This window comes from Athene noctua, chromosome 4 (assembly GCF_965140245.1).
Source record: "Athene noctua chromosome 4, bAthNoc1.hap1.1, whole genome shotgun sequence".
NCBI classification, from domain to species: Eukaryota; Metazoa; Chordata; class Aves; order Strigiformes; family Strigidae; genus Athene; species Athene noctua.
Genome location: NC_134040.1, coordinates 55242190 through 55265809, shown reverse-complemented (window position 1 = coordinate 55265809; position 23620 = coordinate 55242190). Strand labels below are relative to the sequence as shown.

Here is a 23620-nt window from a genome sequence, read left to right as displayed (position 1 = left end):
ATTGTATGTTTACTTACTGTGAATATGGTTCAGTGTAGTCTCTGAGTATTGCTTCCACCAAATGTCCTGTAGTTCAGCGGTGTTGCCAGCTCCCAACTGTTTTCTGTTTTGGCAGGAAAAAACAATCCAGGCATGAAAACTGAGCTACCAAATGTTTTTGCTCAACATCATGAAAATGTACTTGACCAGGCAGAACATCTATATACCATATAGTGTCCTGCATTAATACTCAAATACATTGTGAAAATATCTGGTTAGACAGATCTTTTTTTGTTTTGTTTTTGTGTTTTTTTTTTTTGTGTGGTTTTTGTTGTGTTTTGTTTGGTTGGTTTTTTTAAGATAAGTGTTTGATGCCAGAGCTGCGAACTGATTTTTTTCTTGTACCTCAGCATTTCATTTTTGTATTTTGGGCTGGTTTTGTGTACAAGGGACTACAGTAGTCAGCCTTCAGTACAGTACAATGATTAAGACCAAACTGGCTCAGAGAACTTTGTCCTTTCAAACTAAATATGTTGTTTAATCATCATTTGCTTTTTAAATGTTCCTTAAGATTTTGAAGGAACGTGCCTTTGAGTATAGTGTACTACTGGGTTTTCTTACTGTGCCTCTGTAAATACTGTAATCCTGATATCTGAGGTACTCAGTTCGCAGCATTTATAATTTTATCTGCAGTGCCCTGCAGTGGGATCACCTGGACTGGTGTAAGGAAGGACCTGTATGCCTCATAAGTGTTTGCACTGGTGTATTTGGCTGTGCAGAGACAGCAAAGCATCCTGATATGGGGGCTAAGGGTGAGGGTTATGATGCTCACATCCTTTATACTTGTGCATGCAACCCGTTTCTTTCTCTTCTCTAGCAATCTTTAATTACCTACATGGTTGCATTACTAAAGGAGTGAATGCAAAGCCTCCTCCACCTGTTTCAAGCTCATTCTTGGGCTAGATCATCACAGGTTGGAAAGTCTTGGAAGTCCAATTGTGAAAACTTCCAGTGGGATTTTTAAAGAGCACATAGGGTGGAGATCAGGAATTAAAGACCCAGGGAAATTGCTTCCTTTTCAGGAAAGGCACGAGTACAAAAAGTGAGGTATTATGCAGACAAATATACTGTGATAAGTGAGTGTTGTAATCTGAAGAGAAGGAAGTGTGCTTTTAAAGTAGAAGAAAGTTCCTTCTAGGGATTTTGGATGACAACTCTTGATTCAGAGACAAGCTTTTAACTTGGAGATTTAAAGCTTTGGGTACAGGAGGTGAAAGCTCAGCACCAGAACCTGCTATAATTTTTCCTAACTGAATTAAATGTATGTAAGTTTAATTACTTCACACTTTTTACTCCGTATTTCAGGTAATATGAAGGGAAAAAATGTCACAAGCTTGGTGATAGGTTTTTGCTGTTTAATGTAAATTGTTGATTGCTTATGTTACAAAGCTACTCCTTTTTTTTGGGGTGGGGGGGAGAAGATCCTTTGGCTATCTTATAATGAAGTTGTCAAAATCTTGTGGAAAGATGTGGGAGAGGTAGAGAAAAACAGATTCCTGATAACAGTAATACTGTAATACTTGCACACAGAATACTTTAAAAATTAAATTCATGATAATCAGGAAACGCTGTATGTTGTTTCTTATTTCATTTTTGTCTTAAAAGTCTGATTATGCTAAAAAGATATGTCACCTTAGAAGAAATGTGTATAAACATGCATAGATGTTTGAGTGTGGATCTATATACTGTATGTCTTACATATACACATAAACATGGTGTCCATTATGTATTTATCCCCCCTAAAAGACCAGATCCCAAGAACGTGAAGTATCTGGATCTTACAGTTTAATGCATTTCCAACTTGGTTTCAGTGTCAGATCTCAAAGGAATAAAGTAATGCATACATTGAATTGTTTTCAGTGTATGACCTCATTGTTAGAGGAGTTATTGCATTGTTATTCTGCTTTACAAAAATCCAACTTCCTTGATTAATTATAAACAGCTTGTTTACCATGGCCACCCAAGCCTTGAAATATTTACTGAAATTTGTAATCCATCCATCTTCTTTAACAGCTTTTTTCCTCTTAATTTCAGTGAATTTACTGGACTCACGCACAGTAATGGGGGATCTAGGATGGATAGCCTACCCAAAAAATGGGGTAAGTCTCTGTTGTTGTTTGCTTTCTCTCTCACAAATTATACTAATCGTTTCCATTCGGAAAGTAGACTACTGGGTTTAAAAACTCCCTGGAGTGATTTGTCGGCAATGGAGAGAAAAATATAAATAAAACAATAAGCTGTGACTGGAAAAATGGAGCTTGTGTGGCTAGGGGATTGATTTATTTATGCAGTAGAGCCAGCCACAAGTATTAAAAAAAAAAATCATGAGTCAGCCCCCTCGCTCCTCCCTTCACCAAGAAAATCCATGAGGTTATTTAAACTTTTTAAAATAATGAATTCCTGCTCTTCTCGAGCCTTTGGGGTAAATGTAAAACACAATTTTCTGGAAGTTTTCTTCTGAAACACAGGGTCTGGGATATTGCTGTTAGTTTTAAATGAACAGGGCTGTTCTGAAATGCTTCTCAGGCTCATGATAAAATTCTGGGAGCTGATAACACTAAAACAGGAACTGAGTTTTAAGCATCTTGAAGAGTCTCTGTCCCTTACCATTATCTATGTGACTGAGAGAACCCGACCTCCTAATTTGATACCTGAAATAAGTGCTGCTCACATCATGCAAGCTATCATTGCTATGACTTTTGGTCTTTGTTTTGGTTGGGGCATCCTCGATGCTGTACTGTAAGAGAGCTTTGGTAGTCTCAAAAGGTTGACTTCTGCATGGTGCTGAGTATTCCTGTCAGTTCTCAGGAGCCATGAGGTGAGAAAGCATCCCAAGACAGAAATGCTGCATGACTGAACTCTCCAACAGAGCAGCTCTCAGGAATATGTTATTCCAGGGTTTTAGTCCCTAGCTGAAATGGGCTGCAGAATTGTCTTGGACTCCAGTTGGATTGTCATAAAAATGGTGGCAATGTTTCTATAAAAGGCATCCAACCCTGCATATATATATATATATAACACAGTGAATTAAAATCTGGCTTGCCATATATTCTGTGTGGATGGAAGGCTGGAGAAATGGCAGCCACACTCAGACAAGCTGCGTGTTTGCAGCCACTGGTTACAACAGGGATGTAAAAGCTGCATGAGGAGCTGAGTTTATCCTCAGCTCGGTTCCAGATCTAATCCTGTTATGGTCAGAGCCTATAGTTATACTTTTTATCTATTGATTTGAAGCCGAGAACTAAACTTGCTCCCCTTGCATGTGTGGGCATCAATAACAAGTGCCACGTGCTGGCAGAGCAGTGTGTTGGTGCCATGGCATACCATAAAGGTCCCAGTGTCTACTTCTCAATGGAAGATTTTTCCTTTTTGAACACCTCTTGGTATTTTTCCTGTGGTATAAAGCACAGTTGCTGTATATCCCAATGTCCTTACAGGAATATCAGTAGAAAAATAACTGAGCCTGAGGAGTACAGAAGACTTCTGACTCTGTATGTGTAGATGAGTAAATGAAAAGCTAAATATCCTATGCATAAGCCTCAGTTGTTTTTTTGTAATTTAGAGAGACATTTCTGTATTTTCAGTTTCCAAACAGCACCTGGAAGTGCACTCATGAATGCCAAATTAATGGTTACGGACTCAATAAAGAGAATTTTTTCATTAACTTCCACAAATAAAAAGTGAATCAGGCAGTTGGTTTTTGAACTTCCAGAAGTCTCCTCTTAATATTCTTTGTTTTCATGGGACATCATAAAATTTTGGGAGATTAGTCCAATTGTCTCTCTTTTGGCCTAATATTTTCAGTATTTTACAAGTACAGAAAAGAGTCTTTCCAGACATACTTCTCTAACTGCCTTTTCTGCTCTGCAGTCATACTCTGTTTGTTTAATTTTTTTAAAAGGTCTACCTTGTATAAATATTTTAAGTAACTCTCACTTTGAATTTGAAGATTTGAATTTGGAGAAGGGAGCTTTAATTGAGATATGCAAGCTGTTTTCTGAGGTACCCTCATACAAATTTATCTCAGGATGTCCTCTTAGGGAAAATTTTGGAAGGTCTGTGTGACTGTTTGTACAGTCCCGCATCAAGGAAAGGAGCGGAAATGTCATAATGCATCACACTTTGCAGCACTACAGTGTGTAGATAAAGACCATGTGCTGAAGTAGGCTTTTTTGATGCAGGGAAATTTATTATTGCTATTAACAGTCCCCTGTAGAGTCTAATCACTTTTCAAGTACTTGGTAGAAATTTCAATGGTGATACAGCTCCAACTGAAGATATGTTAGCTTTTGAAGCAGCCTTCAACTCTTCTAGTGTTGCTGCTTCTCCACTTGATTTTTATTATGAATCTTAAGGAAACTTAGTATTTTTCCTAGGACCACATCTGCTAGAAGTAGGAGATTGCACAGCTGCTGTTAAAGAAGGCAAGTGTTTAGTCTTTGTAGTTGTATGGGAATGCTTGGGAGAAGTTATCCATATATTACAAAGGCTCAAGCTGGTAGGTTTTGAAAACAGATCTCCATTTATTTAAATCCCCCAAAACCCACCAAAACAGTAGGGGTGAGAGGTCCAGTCAAGCTAAATGAGCTTGCTTTTGGCAGATCCTTTGTAGGTGTCATAGTATAAATTTTTATTATAGATGTATACCATGTTAATTTTTGTGTATTAAAACTTTAAGACATTCTATGCTCCAGGGAGGTCCATCCAGCTGCCCTCGTTTAGCCTGTTGCTCACCTTATTTCTACTGAACACAATGTGAAAATGTAATCTAAGTTGGGAAATGAAAACAGCTGTATATGAGGAGACTGACCCTCCTGTCTAGAGACAGATTTGGCTTAAAGGTAGACCCGTTTCATGACTGTAATTCCAAATACAGCACCGTAGCTGCTTTAGTCCCCACAAGATCAGACCTTGGTCCACTGATACAGCATACACCAGCTCATCTTGTGAGTAGTGGATTTTAGGTGAGGGGAGAGGAGCACTTTAGCCAGGGTTTGCCTCTGCAGAGCTTTAGCTAGGTGCTTATTTGGTACAGGTTTTGGTAGTGACCCATATCCTTGCACCCTGGCTGTCCTTCATTTCCCTCATGCATATAGATGGGAAGAAAAATTCCCCTCTTCTTTCACATGGACTATTGAGGGACCCGTGAAAATGAAATGATGTGACTGCAATATGCTGTGGCCAAGAAGGGGTTGAAACAATGTTTCCTGCTATGAAGAACTGGCTGTTGCACAGGAAGAGGTGCTTTCTTTTTTCTGTTGCTTTGCTCTGAAGGATTAATGAATCGTGGTAGTGTAGCTTCCAGGCTGCCCGGGAGAGGCCTTCCCTGGCTGTGCGGGTTCAGCAGCTTGCAGCAGTTGTGCAGTCAGCTCCTAAACCTGCAGTTAAGTCTGTCAGAGCATGAGCAAAGTCCTTGAGGTCCGCATGGCCATGGAGCTCGGAAAAGGGACTCTCTCCCTGCCAGTGCAGTGTGGTCAGCATGCAAATGCTGCTTTTGCAACTCAAGTCAGGAATTGATCCTGTTACTACATGCCAAAGGGACAGTTTGGACTTTGTTTTGCAGCTCGTGTAAGTTTTCTTTAACCTGAAGGAGGTTATTGGAATTACCAGAGGCTATATCAGAAAAGTCTGGTCCCTCTTGTGCTGTAGGAAGCCCTCCAAGCACATCAACAAAAACAGTCATTTTTTTTATTAAAGCCTATGCTTGTACAACAGGTTTGCAAAGTCTTTTACCTCTGGACTGATTCCTGGGGTGCTGTTTAGGATTACCCAAACTGGGCACATCGGAGGTTTGTGTGCGCATTATATATGACTGTGACACCAACTAGCTTTGACCTACACATGCCTCTGCTAAACATATATTTTTATCATATGGAAGCTCACACAAGCAGGAACAGTGGTAAGTGCTGTAAGAGAAATAGCCGGGTCAGGTCAGACAGTGTTTCTAGGCTGTATTGCCTTTTCTCCTCCCTTCCTTTGGCAGGAGATTGTGTGATATATTTTGATGCCCTGCAAAGTCATAACAGGGGAGAAGCTATTATATAAAGAGCTCCCTGTAAACCTGTGGCTGTTCAGTTTTGTTTGGTCTGGCCAAGTAAAAAGCCATCCACTTTTAACAATATCCAGATAATTGTAAAAATTGTTGATTAAAAGAAATGGTTTTTTAGCTGGCTTGATATATTCAGTGATTATGTCTGATTTTTGTTTCAGTGGCTATAATAGTGCTGATTTACTGTTTTCAGACCCTTCCACCTTCCAGGATTTATTTTAAAACTTAATTTCGTTGTGGCTTAGAAGCTCCCTTTTTCTGTCCAAATTGGAGGACTGCACACCTGCTTTTGTGTAACGGGTCCTCTCCCATCTCCTCCACCTCCCATTGACTTCCCTGACCTTCCTGTAGCACAGAACAGGAAACCCTCTGTGGCCCTTGGGGTATTGACTGTGTGCTGTGGCTCATTGCACAGCTCTATGTACTGGGATTTTTTTTTTTTTGTTTCAGGTCAGACAGGAAAATAAACATGTGCTAAGGAGCCTGGTCCTATAGAGATGTTCATAATTCCTTATTCATTGGAGAAAATGAGCTAGATAACATCTTGCATGCGAATGGCGGGAGGGAAAGCAATTGCCCCTGTTTTGCGTGGTTAATAAGGCCAAATACCAAATGTCAGGGGGGTAAATTCAGCAAGGTGCTTTTCATTTATGTAGGACATTGGTTTGTTTTTTCTTTTTTCTTTTTCTTTTTTTTTTTGCGAGCAGCATTTCTGGCTCATTCTTTTGAGGACAGGTATCCTAGGGTGCCTCTTTGAAGTTAAAAATAACAGTGGTTTAGATTACTCAGCATGCTTTGTGAATAGATTCATGTTGCTCTCTGTTGATCTTAGTTCAGATAGAGATTTCATACAGGAATCCTGGATTGGAGGCAGTGTTTGCCCTCAGGGATAGAAATAAAATAAAGAGGGAGGGATAGGGGGTAGTGAAAGGAGAAGGAGGATTCTTGGCACCATTGAGTTGTGTCATGTAGCTATGATTATAATTGGCATTTTCAGGGCAGTACTTTTGGCAGCCTGTGGGGTTTTTTCTTTTTTCCTGCAAATGCTGCTGTTTGGCTGTGACCAGTGTGGAAGAGGAATCAGGGATATATGCTGTTGTGGTTTAACCCCAGCTGGCAACTAAGCACTACACAGCTGCTTGCTCACTCCCCCTCAGTGAGATAGAGAAGAAAATCAGAAGGGTAAAAGTGAGAAAATTTGTGTGTTGAGATAAAGATAGTTTAATAGATAAAGCAAAAGCTGCATATGCAAGAAAGCAAAACAAAGAATTCATTCACCACTTCCCATCGGCAGGCAGGTGTCCAGCCATTTCTAGGAAAGCAGGGCTACATCACACATGACCATTACGTGAAGACAAACACTATGAATACGAATGTCCCCCCTTCCTCCTTATTCCCCTAGCTTTTATTGCTGAGCATGATGTCATAAGGTCTGGGATATCCCTTTGGTCAGTTGGGGTCAGCTGTCCCGGCTGTGTCCCTTCCCAACTTCTTGTGCATCCTCAGCCCACTTGCTGGTGGGGTGATGTGAGGAACAGAAAAGGCCTTGAGCTGTGTAAGCACTGCTCAGCAGTAAGGAAAACATCCCTGTATTTTCAACACTGTTTCCCGCACAAATCCAAAGCTACATACAAGCTGCTATGAAGAAAATTAACTGTGTCCCAGCCAAAACCATCACGTAGGCTAACATGACAAGAATGCAATTCATACTGCAGCAGGAGCATGATGGAAATAAGTAATACCTGAGCAGATGAAAAAAATGTATTAATGACACCCTAAAAACCTGCAGTTCAGATGCTTTCTTTATATGTACATGCTTTTGTGCATGCACAGGTTAGTAAGAAACAGACAGCACATCTAAGTATTTGAAGTAAACTGAGTAATACAAAACAAAACTGTACTTTACAGTTTCCATTATATACCAAATAAAGGAATTTTGTATTAATAATCTATGGGATGATGTGTTCAATAGATTTGAAATATATGGGGGATTGGTTTTCCCCTAGGATTCCTTAAGGTAAAATGCAGTATCTGTATATATGTAAACTTCTGTCTTCAGTGACCCTCCTCCTTGTTTTTCATGTGCTTTCATGGTCATTTTTGCTCATATCCCATGGGCCCATGATGAGGTGTTTTCTTTTGGTTATGCTGCCTGTTTTAGTGTGCCAGAGTGATTCATGCACGCTTGTATTGTGCTGCGTCAATTATAATAGAAGAACCTGAGCTTTGGATCTGAAAAGACACCAGAGGTTAATAATGCGGTTGTGCAGGATCCTTGTAGTAACTGAACTAAACTGTTTTAAATCAATGCTGAGTTCATGTTTCAAAATCTGGAAGCCCTAGAGTGAGGCTGAAGGTGCTGAAGTTAATGGGAGTAGGGCCACTGCCATGAGAGCTGAATTTGGCCAGCTGACTACAGTTCAAATTGGTGGATTTCCCTACTGAGTTGGTGGCCTTGCCAGTGCTTGTAGAGCTCCATTTGTTTCACATCATTTGAATATATCAGTCAAAATCTAAAGAGATCAGCTCTGCAGTGGAGAGATGCATCTTGTTTAATGGTTGGACTAGGTGGTCTTCAAGGTCTTTGCCAGCGAAGATGATTCTGTGATGATTGTGCGGAAAGGCTGGTGGAGTTGGGTGTAGCATAGAGTATTGCACTGGCCCGCAACCACCTTGAGGGATACAGAGAAGGAAGGAATAACCTCTTGCCCAGGTATACAGTGAGTAGGATGAGAAAAACAAGATTTGTTTGCTAAGCTGATTCAGGTTAAATTTGACTGAAAGTACTTTCTACTGGTGCATCTTCAGGGAGCAGATGTGGGGTTTCTTTCACAGGAGTTTCTGACAGCAGGTCAGACCATCATCTCCATTACTCTGGACAAGCAGAGTTCATCTCTTCCAGGGAACAAACCAGGTGATCTGTTTTGGCCTCTTCCAGTCCTAGATCTGAAGCCCTGCTGTCTGAAAGCTTGTTCTGACTCTGTCTAGGGTGAGATCTGGTTTTGTTTCTCTGCGATTCATATTTTTTTTTATCTTGCCCTGCTTAAAACCATATCACTGTTACTCATTTGACACCCTTTATTTAAGATCCACTCCTCTGATACCTGCAGCATATCAGCTATGGTATGTAGCTGCTTTTAAACCAGAGTATCTCATGCTAGGCAACAGTTCTCATTGAATAGCCTCACCATTTTATTAATGTCCTTTCTTATATCTTTCCTATCTGAAGTTAAATCTTCTCACTCCATTTGAGAATGCTCTTAAACTTGTTGTCCTGGACTCACAGCTAGCTGCCCTTTGGTTTGTACGCTGTTGACATGAATCAAGCCTTTATTTGGGAGCAGCATCTGGCGAGGCGTAGGTCTTATTAAAAGAAGATCTAAAATGCCTAGAGTACTCTAAGGTACTGTAAAATAAATTAATACGAGTAAGATTAACCGTAAAGCAAATCTTTATCTCAGCTAGAACTGTATTATTGGAATAACATATTACTATCCTGGTCTTGAAAATCCACCACAGAAAAAATGAAGGCTGATCCTTCAGTATATCATTTTGTAAATACAGTTGTCAGCATTAGGTTCCTCCACACAGGCTCATTGGGCAAACAATAATCTCCTTTCATGCTGAAAAGTCTTTTTTTTTTTTTTTTCTCCTCTAGCGTCTAGGAATTACATTTGGGATAAAAGAGCTTTGAAGAGCTTTATCTTCTAAACCCATTGTTTTCTCTGTTACTTTTGTGCCGATTTCAGAAATACTGGTATCCAGTAGTTAGGAACTGTACAATTAAAATATATAAATGTAGTGCTGTCCTGGAGAATCTGAAACTTTGCAGAACAAAATATTACCATTACAGAATGCATATGCAGCAGCCCAGGGTTTATGCAACATGCATTAGGATTTTATAGCTTATATCAATGAATTTTTGTAGTATATTACTACTTCATATGCTAAATATATGCATCAGTGGGTTACTTATCACTTAATTGCATAATCCTTTTATAAGACTTAAAATGCCTTGCCCTTGCTCTTGTACCATTTGCTGGCATATATTTTTCTTCAGGTTAATGGCTTTTTTTGGTAACTAAATTTAAGAATACAGTCCTGTTTGGCTTTCTTCTCATGTTACTCATTCAGGAAAGCCAGCTCAAAAAACCATGAAAAAATTAATGCTGACTTCAGAAAGGGAAATGCATGGTAGGTTTGTCTAGAAGGAGAAAATTTTAAATGCAAAATTCCTGAAAATAGTGTTAAGATGGAAGCTGCTATTTTGTCTTTGTGACCAGCGGTTGCCTTGTGTATTGCACAGTGAATGAAGACAACAAAAAATTAGAGGCCTTTTTTGAAGACCCATCACCTAGCTTAAAACCAGTAAGGGATATCTTTTTGGTTGACTGCTGTTTAACTGCGAAGTCCTGATATGTGGCTATTCAAGAAACAGTTCAGCAGCTGAACACCTAGGACTGTTCTAACAAACTTTCATCCATTTTTCAAGTTGTTAATGGAAATGGTTCAGGATTTTCAGAGATTGAAGATGGTGGCATCGTGTTCTCTATTTGCTTGTCCTGGTCCCAAAAACAGAGTGTTTTTCAGCTGCTGAAGGATATGTGCATACAAAAGGGGAAGGTGGGACTGGATTTTTGGCTTCTGAAAGAAAATGCCAGTATTTTAGTTGGAAGCTTTTTTTGCTTCAAAATATTTTGGTTTTATGGTCTTAATTTATCTTAAGATGTCATCATTTGGGGGGAAAAGGCACGCAGAGCTCTATGATTTAGTACATTTGACTAAAGCAAGCAGTAATCACGAAGTCTGTTGGTTTAATATGGAAAATATTGTGGCAAAACCGATCAGAGATTAAGTACCAAGAGTACATAAGGATGCAAACACGTCCTTTTGAGGGTTGTGTGTTAACTCTTCTCCAAAGGGAAGTGGTAGCTCCTCTCACCAGCTTTTAGGCTCTTCCCAATGTGAATGATGAAGCATTGTTGAAGGGAACGTGGGTGACACCTCACTATCAGTCATCTCTGCGTTACCACTGTGATGCTGTATGATGCCAAGCTGCCATGACCAATTGTCTGTACCCCGTGGGCTGAACAGTGAGTATAAAAGAATTACAGAACATGGTTTGGCTGCTACTTCCTCTGCCTGGTCAGAGGGTTTGGGGAAAAAAAACTCCAAGCACCAAAACACCCTCAAAAAAAGACCCTGCTATCCCTGGGGGAGTTGTGACCATGTCGGGGAGAGAGAATTTATTTTTTTAATGTACAATGGGAAATTACTGTTCTTTATTTCTATTTCAAGATGGTTTACTGAAAACACTTCAGTGATGTAGTTGTGATTTAGAGGTAGGAGTGAAGTTTGATCCTCACCTACCCTTGTATGTTCTTAGTAGTGAGTAGTCCATGGACAAGCTGCCAGATAGCTGCGAGGGGGAGCAGGATCAGGCCCTGGGGGGTGGTAGGAAGCAAGCTCTCCAAGAAGAGGGGGGGCTGTGCATCATGAAAGAGGAGGACAAGGAATTCCCTGCTGAGCTGTGTGCTTCTGGGGCAGCTCCCAGGAAGAAGGGTGGTGATAGTGAGTAGTAGAGATTGCTAATGTCTTTTTTAAAACTGCATCTGTCAGACCAGGCTGAAACACCCCCAGCACAGCTCTTGATTTGCTTGTTGCTGCTTTCCAAGTAGGAAGGTATTATCAGATACCTGGTTCTTGACAAAATGCTCTATTAAGCATTTAACTTGTGTATTCTTGCTTATTTCTCTTTTGTGTTCATTACTCCAGCAAGTGCCAGGTCACTGCTTTGATTATATTAAATTTTTGGTTTAACAAAACGAACAGTAGACAAAAATCAACTTATTCTCCTTTAAGCAGATGTGTTTAAATTGTTAGGAAAGTTATCCATTCTAAAGCCTGGTTTCACTTTAAGACTGTGCATCTTACTGATTCTGGTGTATTTGAACTACCTATATACTGAAACACAGAAAATAGCATCCTGTAGATCTGCTAACTGTGCTGAAATAAAATAATACAGAAGCTTGTGAAGATGTGTGCTTTCTGTGGTTAATTACCCTCTTTGGCATGCTTTCTTGTAGCATCAAAGATGAGAACTTTTGGCTCTGAAGCAGGAGAAGGATTGAACCTTTATTCTGCAAAAATATTTTGGGGCAAGTAACCTGGCCCTCATCTTCAAAGGTCTTCCTATAACAGCAAGGATTCCTCCTCTAATATTGACAGTCCATAATGTTGTACAGAAAATGCAGTTGGCAGGAGAAGATAGCACAGAGTATTTCTTAATGTGATTTGAGATGTTGGTGTAGACCGTTAAACCATTTGCGGTTCTATTCTGGTTGCAAGGAAGAGCTGCAGGCTTGGTGGTGGTGTTCAAGTCAGCCCCTCCCCTGCCTTGCCTTTGGCTATGCACTAGACCAAGAACTAGTGAGTGAGGACAGAGTGGGAGGGGACATGATCATGACTTTGTATTTTAAATATCTAGTTATTAAAAGTGATATTTCAGAATTAATTGGGGATTTTTTAGGTGTTTGAGTTTCTGTGATGCAGATGTGCCGCTCACAGGGAGCAGTCCTGTTGGGATGATATCCTCAAGACCCAACTGTACCCAGCAAATACCAAATGGGATGGGAAAATTGCCTGTTTCTGAAAAGGAGGACTTAGACTTGTTATTTTTAACTCCAGCTGCTTACAAAAACTAACACCACCTGCTTGTGCTGGCACCTTTTTCTTTGGGACCTCAACTTTTTTGTGGGGGAGAGGTTGGTGGTGTATATCTCTGCATATTCAGCCTGCAAATGGCAGTTACAGGACTGATGATGTGATTCTTCATGTTTCCTGCTGGAGCCTGCAGGTTGTTCCTGAAGTTTTTCACTTGAAGTTGAGGGCCATCAAAATAACTTCCGCTCTGTGTAATGTCTGCTCAGCATTGCTTGCTCCTGGTTTAGTAGTAAAGGATAGCAAAAATGTGGCCTTTAGTCTTCTGTTCAGAAACCTTGAGGGTATGTTCAGTTTTGTTTTATTTTACCTTTATTTTCTTCAAAAATTGGGAAGATTGATACTTGAGAGCTTTGCCTTCGTTTCATACCTCCAAACTGTTTGACTGGGCAGCTGTTGGAGCTCCTTGCAAGACGTAATTTTAAATCCTGTTACAAATTGTAGGACATTCACTCACTGTTGATTGCAATGCAAATAATAAACCCATAAATTGTAGCCAGTGTTGTGATTACAAATCTTTACAATAATGTCAGATTATTCAGTTTGTTGCAAATCCTTCTAGACTACACAATTAAAGTTATAACCACAAGTATGTAATCCTGTGAGATAGTCATTTCATTACACAATCTCCTTCAGGTTTACCATTTGCTTTATTTTGATGCCAGATTGAATAACTGACTATTCCTGTGTACTTAACTTCAATGGCAGCATGTATGCTTTTTGTGTCTGCTAATTCTGGACTTTATTTTACATCCTTAAAAATATAGGTACTGATTAATACAATAGTTGGGCAAAGCCCTGATGATTTCAGTTCTAGTGCTGGAAAAATCAACCTAAAAATGATGACATTTTAGAAAAGAATTGCTAGTTATGTCAATCATTATAGATGTCAGATGATCAGAAAATGAGTTGCAGTCACTGATATGTGGGTTAGGTGATGGGGTGGGTGACCACGAGCAGGTCAGTGCCTCCCTGCAGAAGCAGTGGCTGCAGTCACTGCTGCAGAATTACAGTGAGGCAGAGTACAGCTGCTGAACAGGAACGAAATTAATAGTTCGCTTGGAAACAGATTTCAGACCAAATCAAACCTTTTTTGCATAGTTTCAGATAACTATCTCCTTTCTTGTGTGGTACTTGTCTTTTCCTGATGTTGGATGCCATGATGCTTCCAGTGCAAAGGAAACTGCGGTGGGCTAAGAAGTGACTTGTGCTAGTCGGACAGAGGCCAGTCACTCAGTGTGTCAGAGTAATTCTGATAAATACCCAGACCGAGATAATCAAAACCCGTTAGGGGATTTGGTTGTTGGCTTACTTAATAATTTTAATGATAATTGAATATCTGTGCTGACTATGCAGGCTGTAAGCTCAGGTTCCCAAGCCCTCTATATTCAATTTTAAAATGCTGCCTATTCAGAGTCTGGCATGTTTAACTCGGAGTTGTCTTGATGTAGACAGGCAGTACAGACAAACAGGAGCTACTGTGGTGTTTGCAGTTGCAGTAAGTCTGGCAGAGCCTGTTTCTCAGAGCCCTGTAAGTGTACTGAACTGGCAAATGTCTTTAGCCCCCAGGGGATTTGGTTATGATGCTGCCTATATAATGTTTGTAAAAGGCTTTTGCTGTGGAGGTGTTGGAGAGAAAGCAGGGAATCAAGCAGTCCTTGCTCAGTGTTTGCAAAGCAGTTGTGTTTGATGCCATTAGCCCAGGTAAACCTTTTGGACTCCTCTCTTCCCTGCCCTTTCTGAGCACAGCGCTACTCCTGAGGTTTTCTGCTTGCTGGGTTAGCTCGTTGGGTGCTAACCTGGGTGTTTTCCCCCAGCCCTGCTGTTTGCAGAGGCTGACCTCACAGAAGTCTCTGCATCTCTCCAGGTGTTGCAGAGGGTCTTTGGCAGAAGCCAGAATCTGTGGGTTTTGTATGAGAAGGCCTGTTCCCAGATGAATTCCCTGGTGCATCTGTCCTTGCTGGAAGACCATGTAGTGTCCGCATTGATCAAGGATAAAGCAAGCAACTGAGACCCAAAATGGGTGCTAGTGCCACACGTCCTGTGTTTTCTTGAACTGGGAATGAGCCTAAGTTAGCAGCAGTGTCTTGATTGTTGCCTTTAAAAAAAACCAGGCTGTTCCCTTTTTTTTTTTTCACTTTTGTTTTGTCTGTTCAAAAATAAAGCAGCAAAGAGAGAAAATAGTGAAAACAATTTTTTCACACACAATGCTGTGACCAAAGCTATTATTTGGCAAATTTCCTTTCTTCTCTGCTCTGCACAGTTTTAAATCTGAGAACTGAACTAGTTTACTCCCATATTACAGTAAACACATAAGTAATCAAAATGATATTAAGAAAGGAAGTTGGGCAACTGCCTGCTGTTCAAATATGTTAATTGCAAATCATTGCCATTCTAGACATGCTGTTTCTCACTGAGTTATAGTTTCCTTGCTGCTGAAGTAAAACAGTCAATTGGAAAAAAGCACAACATTTCAGCATTTGCTAGTTCTCGTTATTTAAAAATAAGAGCAGATTTGTGAATGTGAGCTGAAGGTAATGGTGGTGTAACTTCATAGGATTTAAGGCCTGTGGGTCTGTTAACATCATGTAGTTGAATCTCCTGTGGTACATATAGTGTAGAAACTTGTTCAGGGGTCCTTGCAGCAGGTCTATAACCTTGATTTGACCTATAGTGCATCTTCTGGAGAGAGATTTCTTCTTTGATTCAGTCTTCCTCTTATGGTGAGTCCACCTTTTGTAGCATGTGCCAACAGCAAACTGTCCTTATAAGACAAACTAATCTTTCTAGCTTGAATTGGTCAAACTTCAGTTCTCAGTCAATGGATCTTGCTATGCCTCTTCTTGCTAACTTTACAGATATGTACTAGTCATCTCTTTCTTTCTCCTTCCCACACCCTGTTTTCAGGCGAATAGAGGCCACAAGCAAGTTAGTCACATCACAGCCTTCTCTTCAAATCTTTTTACAGATTTTTGATCTCTCAATTAGCTGTGGGCTCTCTTTTCTGGGATCTTTACAATTTGTCCTAGCTGAAGTGTTACCATTTGAAATGAAAGTGGCTTTCTGGAAGTGGTCTTAGTAAAGTGTTGCATTATATTTTTGTTTGCTCTGTGAGGCAAATGGATCATGAGGAGAAGAAAATCATCCTTGTGATGGAAGCCAGGTAGAAGGGGGGAATCTTAGTGGCTGCTCAGCTGGATGCTGTGGCAGGGAGAAGTTGGGGTGCAGTGCCAGATGTACCTATGACCAGAAACTGTGTGCTGGATCCATGCTGAAGCCTCTGCTATACAGTTGACCTGGGCGCTTGGTTATTTGGTAAGGGGAGTCCGTGGGAGATGGACGTGCTACTACACGAGTGCCTTGTGTGCATAGTTTTTGATGGGAAGACAGGTTCTTGTTATGAGGAAGATACAATGCTGCAGCCTCCTAAAGCCCTGGGAAAGGTAGGGTTCAGTCCTGGCTCAGCATCAGCTGTAGTGCAAGTAAAGGCTTCATGCCTGCAAAGCCAAAAACCTCGCAGCATCTCAGGATTCTGCATCCCTGAGTGGGGGAGACTGCACTGAAATCACCTATGTGCTTGAATGCCCTGTCTCTGATTCAGTCCACACAAATAGGAAAACTCCCCTTTTTTTGTGTACGAATGGTAGAGTTCTTTGGGTCTGGTCCTATGTCACTTGTAACTGTGCAAGGGGGTTATGGAGATGCAACAACACATTTTTGTGTCCTTCTAAATGGCTTATTCCTTTACTTAGTATGAAATTTCTTTCACTGCTTACTCTTTTAAGTATCTTTGTGGACAATAATTTATAGATGAGAGCAAACACTATTAGAAAATTTTATGTATTGTGCACTATGGGGGCAACATTTCAACATCAGAGTGCCATTTTTTTCAGCTGCATAACGTCCAGTGGGTGGGTACGTGTTTTGATAAGAACAACAACGCCAATTAGCCACATAACTTGTAGTGCTGTTTACTATGCTAACTAGTTCTTCCTCTGAGAACTGTACTTTTTATTTTTTAAAGTGCATTCATTCATCCTTTTCCTTTCAAACCTCAATACTTTGTGAAACACACATCTAGTTTCACTGGAAGTCTGAAGCTGAAGAGATAAAGATTGAAAGCAGGTGGATTTCATGGTTTAACTGATAAATAATGATGAAACTGGGTTTGTAATTTCATGTTTATGTGAAGTGGTCTATCAGTCCATTTTGTAGAGTGAGTGTAAGGCCTAGAATAGGGGTGGATAAAAAAAATCATCTGTAGTTTCTGTGCTGAGTAGTGCCTTTCCTCCTGAGGACTGCTGAAGATTATTTAAAACTTTTTTTACCAGAAATGCAAGCCACAGATGAGGACTATCTTTCCTAGCGGTAAAATGCTGTTGATGCAGTTCAGCTGTGTTACATCCATAAGCTGCACAAATCTGAGAGAAGCTTGTATTCTGTGATGGGCCTGCTGTGAAAGTGTCTCTTTTATACACAACTCCAAGGGAGGTCCTTGCTTGTGGTTTTCTGACTGGCCCTGGGCTGATGGGGGAGAAGAATCACTGAAAGGAAACACCAAAGGCTGGAGCTGCACAGGATGGCAGTTTATGGTGGCCAAACCCAACAGGTGCATCACCACCTGTGATGGACAGACTGTGGCTCTGTGCACATCTCTTCATTTCCCATCTTAATCCAAATCTTGTGCTGCTGGAGGAAGGGTTGGTTGATGGCAGTCTCTTCTCATAAAGAAACATAGGCCCATTCCGTGTCTCTCTTTTTAGCAATTCCTTCTATCTACTGCTCCAAGTTCTAACCCACCATTAATCCCAGTATACCCTGGATGGAAAATAACAGTAGTATGAGTTTGTAGCTTAATTGAGCAAGCAAAAACCTAACAATAGACCAACTCCTTCCTTTTCTGTTTCAACTTTTTTGGATAGTTTTTATTCTGAGGAAATGTATGTCCTCCAGCATTTCTGTGTTCTTCCCCTCTGTGATTCAAGGACATGGACCTGGAACCAAACCCTTATAACCTGGTGAGAGGAACATATATGAACCTTTAATATCTATATTCAGTCTCTACTCCCACATGACATAGGCATGTTAGTGCTAGTTTTAAGCCACTTTCCTTAGGTGATGGATACATGTGGCTTGCTATGGGCTAGGCTGCCTGAGCAGCTATTTTCTTCTGAAACTTCTCCAGATGCCCCTTGAAGGTTTCAAATGATGGAGGTTCAACTCCTGTGGCCAGTTCTCTCTATGGTTGATCCTCTGCCTTGCCACTTAAAATAACTAAGTTATCTTGCCTTTTCTTCAGAAGTGTTTAGTTTCAATTCCTGGATATTTTGTTGGTCAGATGAAAAACAATCTAGTAACAAAAATTTTCTCTTCATGAGGTTGCTAGAGTATTACCACCAAGTTAACACATGGTTTACCTCTTGGTTAAATAAATAACTTGAGATTTTTCAGTTCCTTCTGAAAATTTCAACAGTTTTTCTAGACTTTGCATTATCACAGCTGGTTGCTGAAGCAGCATTTATTTTTGCACTGCAGACAGCTCAGTATTTAGCACATGATTGTATTTGCTTTCCTAGCCATGGCATGTTGACATTCAGTTGGTTCTTCAGTGGTTGTCAGATGCCCGAAGAGAGTGCAGAGTAGCAGGAGGTTGCAGGCAAAGAAAAATAGCTGAAGTAATGGAACCTCTCCAGAAATGTATCTTTTCTGAGATGGTTAGGATATAGGACAGCCATCATAAACAAATAAGCACTTCCACATTTCTTCAATTCCAGATTTAAAGAAACATAAAGGTCTAGGTTGCATCTCTGACAGATTTATGTCCTTATAATTCTGGTGCCATATTTAAATTGTAACATAAACCTGACACAGTGGGAATTAAATCCCATAGAATAAAAAGTAACTAGAAGTTTCATTATGTTGCGGAATAAGCATAACAAGCAATCCACATGTATAATTTATTACCTATAGCGGGTAAGTACTTAACAACAGTCATAATAAACTCATTCTGTTCATTCACTTTTAGATCTTAGCATACTGATTCAGACCTTAACTGAAAGTGAATATACAATCAATGTGAGACTTTTTATGCTGGTTTAATAATGTAGGCCTGTGAGGATCTTTAATTAAATAATTATTCTTTGTTCAGTCAGGATAGATTGCTTCACTATAGGGATTGCAGGAGAACATGCAAAATCCGTCCCAAATTGATAATGGTTTAGCTGCTTACTGTAATCCTATGTACGTGATAGTCTTTGTCACACAAAGCAACGAGAGCAACTGAAAACCAGGAAAAAAATGTCAGATATTAAAAATGTAATGCCTAATTCTGAGGTGATCAAAGAAAAGCATGCCAAGACCCAATTTGGTGGTGCTGTGAACAAAGTTACAGCTGTCTGACAAATGGGAAAACTTAGTTTTCTACAGGGTTCAACTTCAACAGCTTGCTTTGGTTTTGTTGACACTTGTAAGGTGGTCAGCTTGTAGGGAATCAGAAAATCTGGGTTTCGGTTTTCTTACTGGTAACCTCACGTATTCAAGAGGTGACAAATGGAGCTGTTAAAAGGTGCAATAAATTGTATGGTGTATGTGCCTGCTGTGCACACCAGTTCTCTTAAGAGAGTCTTCACAGGCAGAGCAGCCTTCTCATTTCTCTGAGTGTACTAGAAAGGCAAAAAATCTGTTTGGTGTGGGGGCTGCTGCTTGTAGCATCGCACAAGGCTGACTTCAGATGGCCCCTGCTGCCACAGCATGTCATTAATGCAGCTCACAGCCACTGGACTGAGAGGACTTCAGTCTTTATTAGGGGAATATAATCATTTAAGCCTGAATAAGCTCCAAAGCTCTAATGTGGCTGTTTGGCCAACAGAAATGAGATGTAAATTTGTGCTGAATGGCCACTGATTACAGAAAGATGATTAATGCAAGATTTAAAATTGATTTATGGATGCAGTTGTCAAGGCCTAAGACATGAATGTAATATTATCTCTATGAAAAGCTTTGGGTAGATTGGAGACCAGGGAGCAGGGGCAAAATAATGCATTTGCTGAAGGGGCTGGTATGGTGTATGGGCTGTCTATAATCTTATCAAATTTGGTACATGCCTGAGAGATTAGGCTTTGCCAGTGCAGCACATGGATAATTGTTTCACTTTGCCTGACATACTAGGAAACTGAGAAGTTTAATCTGTTTTATTTTTATTAAATGCACTTTTTGATCAAGTGTGGGTTTTTTCTTTTACTGGAAACTTAAAAAAATGTTGCCTCACTTTCAGAAAATTATAGATAGCTGATGACAATGATAAAGATTAAGGATTTAGTTTAGATTTTGCAGATTTTCCCTGTTGTGTGCATTACAAATAGGACAAATGCTTTGTGTTCTTCTAATTGTAGTGAACAGTTAGAAGCCACAAATAAACTGATTTGAGTATTAGAACAATGTTAAAGTAACAAGGAAAACTTCCTTTCTTTCATCTTTTGGAAATAGTTCTGTATATCTCTTGGTATCATCAGCTGATGAGTAACGTGAACAATATCCCAAAAGTTTTGAAAATCCAGGCATTTGGTTATACACCTAAAATGTAGGTCATACTGAGTCCTTCTGAAAATCTGGTGCTGTCGGTCTTCCAGTGTTAAACTGCGTGGTGTCAACACTGTTATGGCATTTGTTAATGTAACACTCATTGCAGAACAATTTCAACAGTGAAAAATGATTTAATGGTATTGTGTTTCTTCATTGCCTCTTTCATGCTCATCTCTGTCTTACCCTCAATTGCTGGACTGTGGTTTGAAATGGATGTTTTAATTCAGATGTACAGAGAATTTCAAACCTTGAAAAAAACCAAAAATAAATAGAATTGGGGGTGGGGAGGCAGGGTTTGCAAATAACACATTGCTTTGTTCTGGCAAGGGGTCAGAGCAGTCTCTGATTAGGCATGCTGGAGATGGGCTGATGCTCCTTTTCATTTCAGTTGATCTAACCTCCAGCTGGGTTCTCTTTCCATTTGGATTCTGGTCCTGACATCTTTCATTGATCACACAAATGATCAAAGTCTGAACAAAACTTCTGTCTCATTTTCATTTTTTTCCATTGCATCTTGGTGTGCAGCACTGAAAAGTCTAGGTGACTTTGTCCTGATGTTTCTTCCTTTTTTCGACAGCTTGAGTTGTGCAGGTCTCTGAACAGACAATATATTTCATTGTAAGCATGTACTACAAATAATTTTCAAGGTTTTAATTGCTCTTCTTTTTAACAGGCTAGCTTGGGTGGCACTTAGTTTAGCAAATTGCTGCTTGTGTTTTGAGATGCTATCTCAGCTTTACAGAAATCTGCTTTGTTTCTTGTCTCGTCACTAGTGCAGAGCAATCCAGGAATTGTCAAAACTTTTGCATTATGTTGCACCAAGACAGTTTTGCTGAGATGTTTCCTGCATGGCCTGCTGCAGAAATAGAAGGTGTGGCAGCAAACTTTACGTGCAAATTAGAAATACAAAAGAATATTGAAGAATATTTCAGGTATCAAATTCAAATGTTTAAAGAATAAGAACTGATGATTATAAAGTTCTCCAGGTAACTTTAAGTGATTTGGACAGGTCTTCACATCTAGCACTTCTTGAGAGGGGCAGTCATGCTTAGTCTCACAGTTTCAGCATGGATCTTTCCTGTTTGGTGTTTTCCCTCAGCTCTGAGCAGTGTGATGGTGTGAGAACCTTACTTGGCATTACTCTGTGGGGGAGGATGATTTTCTAGCAGTCCTGACTGTGCACAGGACTTTGAAAGCTTGATCTGGGTGGAATTAAAAAAGATCCAAACCACTGTAAGATACAGAAGTATCCACCCAGATGCTTAAGTTCTCACTTCTATAAATTATATTTGCGGCTGATGAATTGTTCTGAGTATTGGACCTTTTCAGTGACTTTTTAAGTTTGCTTTCTGCTAGGCAGGTATCACATGTGGGATAGCAGGGAATATGTGAATGTTTGGTTAATATAAAGATGGAAAAAATATTCACTAGTCAGATGTGGCATGTCTCAAAAAGCTGCTTTAAACTTCCAGTTCATACCTCTTTGGAATTGACTTCCCCTACTTATGTTTTAGTTTATGAAAAATGATCCTCAGCTTCTGGCTGGGAAATCTCCTGTAATGAGTGAGGAAACTCATATTTACTTCAGGTAATTAACTTCAGGATATTCTGAGGCTGTGTGTTAACTGGCCTATGCAGTTTAGTAGCCAGAGTAAAGTGGCATTGTAAAAAACAGCAGGAAACTGCAGTTGAGAAGTCTAGCCCAAAAGTTGTGGTATTCTTACTTGTTTTATTTATTTTCCTAGTTGGACAAATTGAGGGGAATGTGCCAAACCACCAGAAAACATTAAGTTCCTTCTTTGGAAACTCAGCTTTTAAAATTAATTTCATTAAACTAGATTTCTGCCTGAGTAGGGAGATTAATCAGATCCTCTCTATCCTCTGTGTCTGTTATCCATTATGTTTTTTGCTTGACTAGTAACTGCTGTCAGCAGGAATATACATCTGTATGTATAAATGTCTTGGCTGTAAAATTGCCATCCAAATGAGGCTTGAGCCTCGACTGAGGCGAGTATCAGATGTATGGAAATGGTAAGATCCCTGGCAGTTGCAACTGCTTCTAGTATTTAAAGGTTGCAATAAACACTGGGCCAAACATTGTATTGAACTCTCTGCAGTTTCCTTTTGACATTGGCTCCGGTCCTTTCAATAAGCTCCAACCCCCCCCAAACAGGCTGAGGCTATATAGGAATGTCATCACCTTTTGAATTATAAAAGTGGATGTTGGTGTTGGAAAAGAAAAATTTGTCTGTACAAGTAATAAGGGGGGTGGTGATGGTGTTGTTCTGGTAGGCAAAGTTTAAAAAAGTGTGTTTGAGGTTGAAAGAACTACTTTGGGTTACTCTAGAAAAGTTTTCATAACAATTGCTTTTTTCCACTGCCCTCTATTTTGTTTATGTTCAGGAAGAGAAGATGGTAAACACAGGGTTTGGGAGGCTGTCAAAATCACTGGTTTCCCCTTTACTGATTTTTTTTTTTTTTTGTCCCCTTCCCTCCTCTCCTAACTTGATCCAAGTACATGAGTTGCTTTGGTTTCCTGATTATTTTTTATTTCAAATTTGTGATTTGCTGGAAAAAGTTGCATGGCTGTGGTTGGTGTTCTTCCACTGTCTGGTGGGTGCCGGGCAGGAGGGGGGATGCAGTGGGGCTGTCCCAGTGAGCAAGCATCCTGCCCTGAAGCAGAATGCAAAATTAAAGCCTGAGTTGTCACACAGACATAAATGGTTAAAAATTGTTGCATAAGAGCTCTGTTTAAAACAGAATCCAGTGACCTGGCAGTGGTGGAGGAGAGCTGGGCAAAGCCGTTTTGCCTTCTGTTCTGCCTGGAGGTGGCAGGTAGTAGACACCATTTATCCAGTAGGTCTTGAGCTGCTTGCCTTGTGTCTGCCCTTCTTCTGCCACTGCTCCTCCGTTGAGCAGAGCAGACATACAGCATTGTGTCAGGTTACTGCATTTTTTTCTTCTGCTTGAGAGTGGTTTGGATAGTTGTCCCTTGCTGCTAAAGGGGACCAGGCTTCCTATGTGGAAGTGGAGCCAGCAGGTAATCAGTATAATCAGTAGATCACATAGGTTATACATATAGGTCTTGCACATGCCAGTGTTAGAACTGTTTTGCTCCTGCCAGTCCTGAGATCAGCATCACTTTAGAGGGTGCTACAAATAAGGTACTTAAAGACTTTTGGGTACTTTCCATTTTGTGTTCTTGTTCTTTGAGCAGGAAAGACCCTTTTA

The 23620-nt window shown here is 40.1% G+C and overlaps 1 protein-coding gene across 14 annotated transcripts in view; it reads left to right on the top strand.

Annotated features, from left to right (window-relative positions):
* EPHA5 (EPH receptor A5) overlaps positions 1–23620 on the top strand; it is a 197043-nt gene that overhangs the window by 13366 nt on the left and 160057 nt on the right. For all 14 annotated transcript variants that reach the window (XM_074905404.1, XM_074905402.1, XM_074905403.1 and 11 more), the window contains exon 2: positions 2074–2138. In XM_074905404.1, the coding sequence (XP_074761505.1) occupies positions 2074–2138 (65 nt within the window). The remainder of the gene's footprint in view (positions 1–2073; positions 2139–23620) is intronic.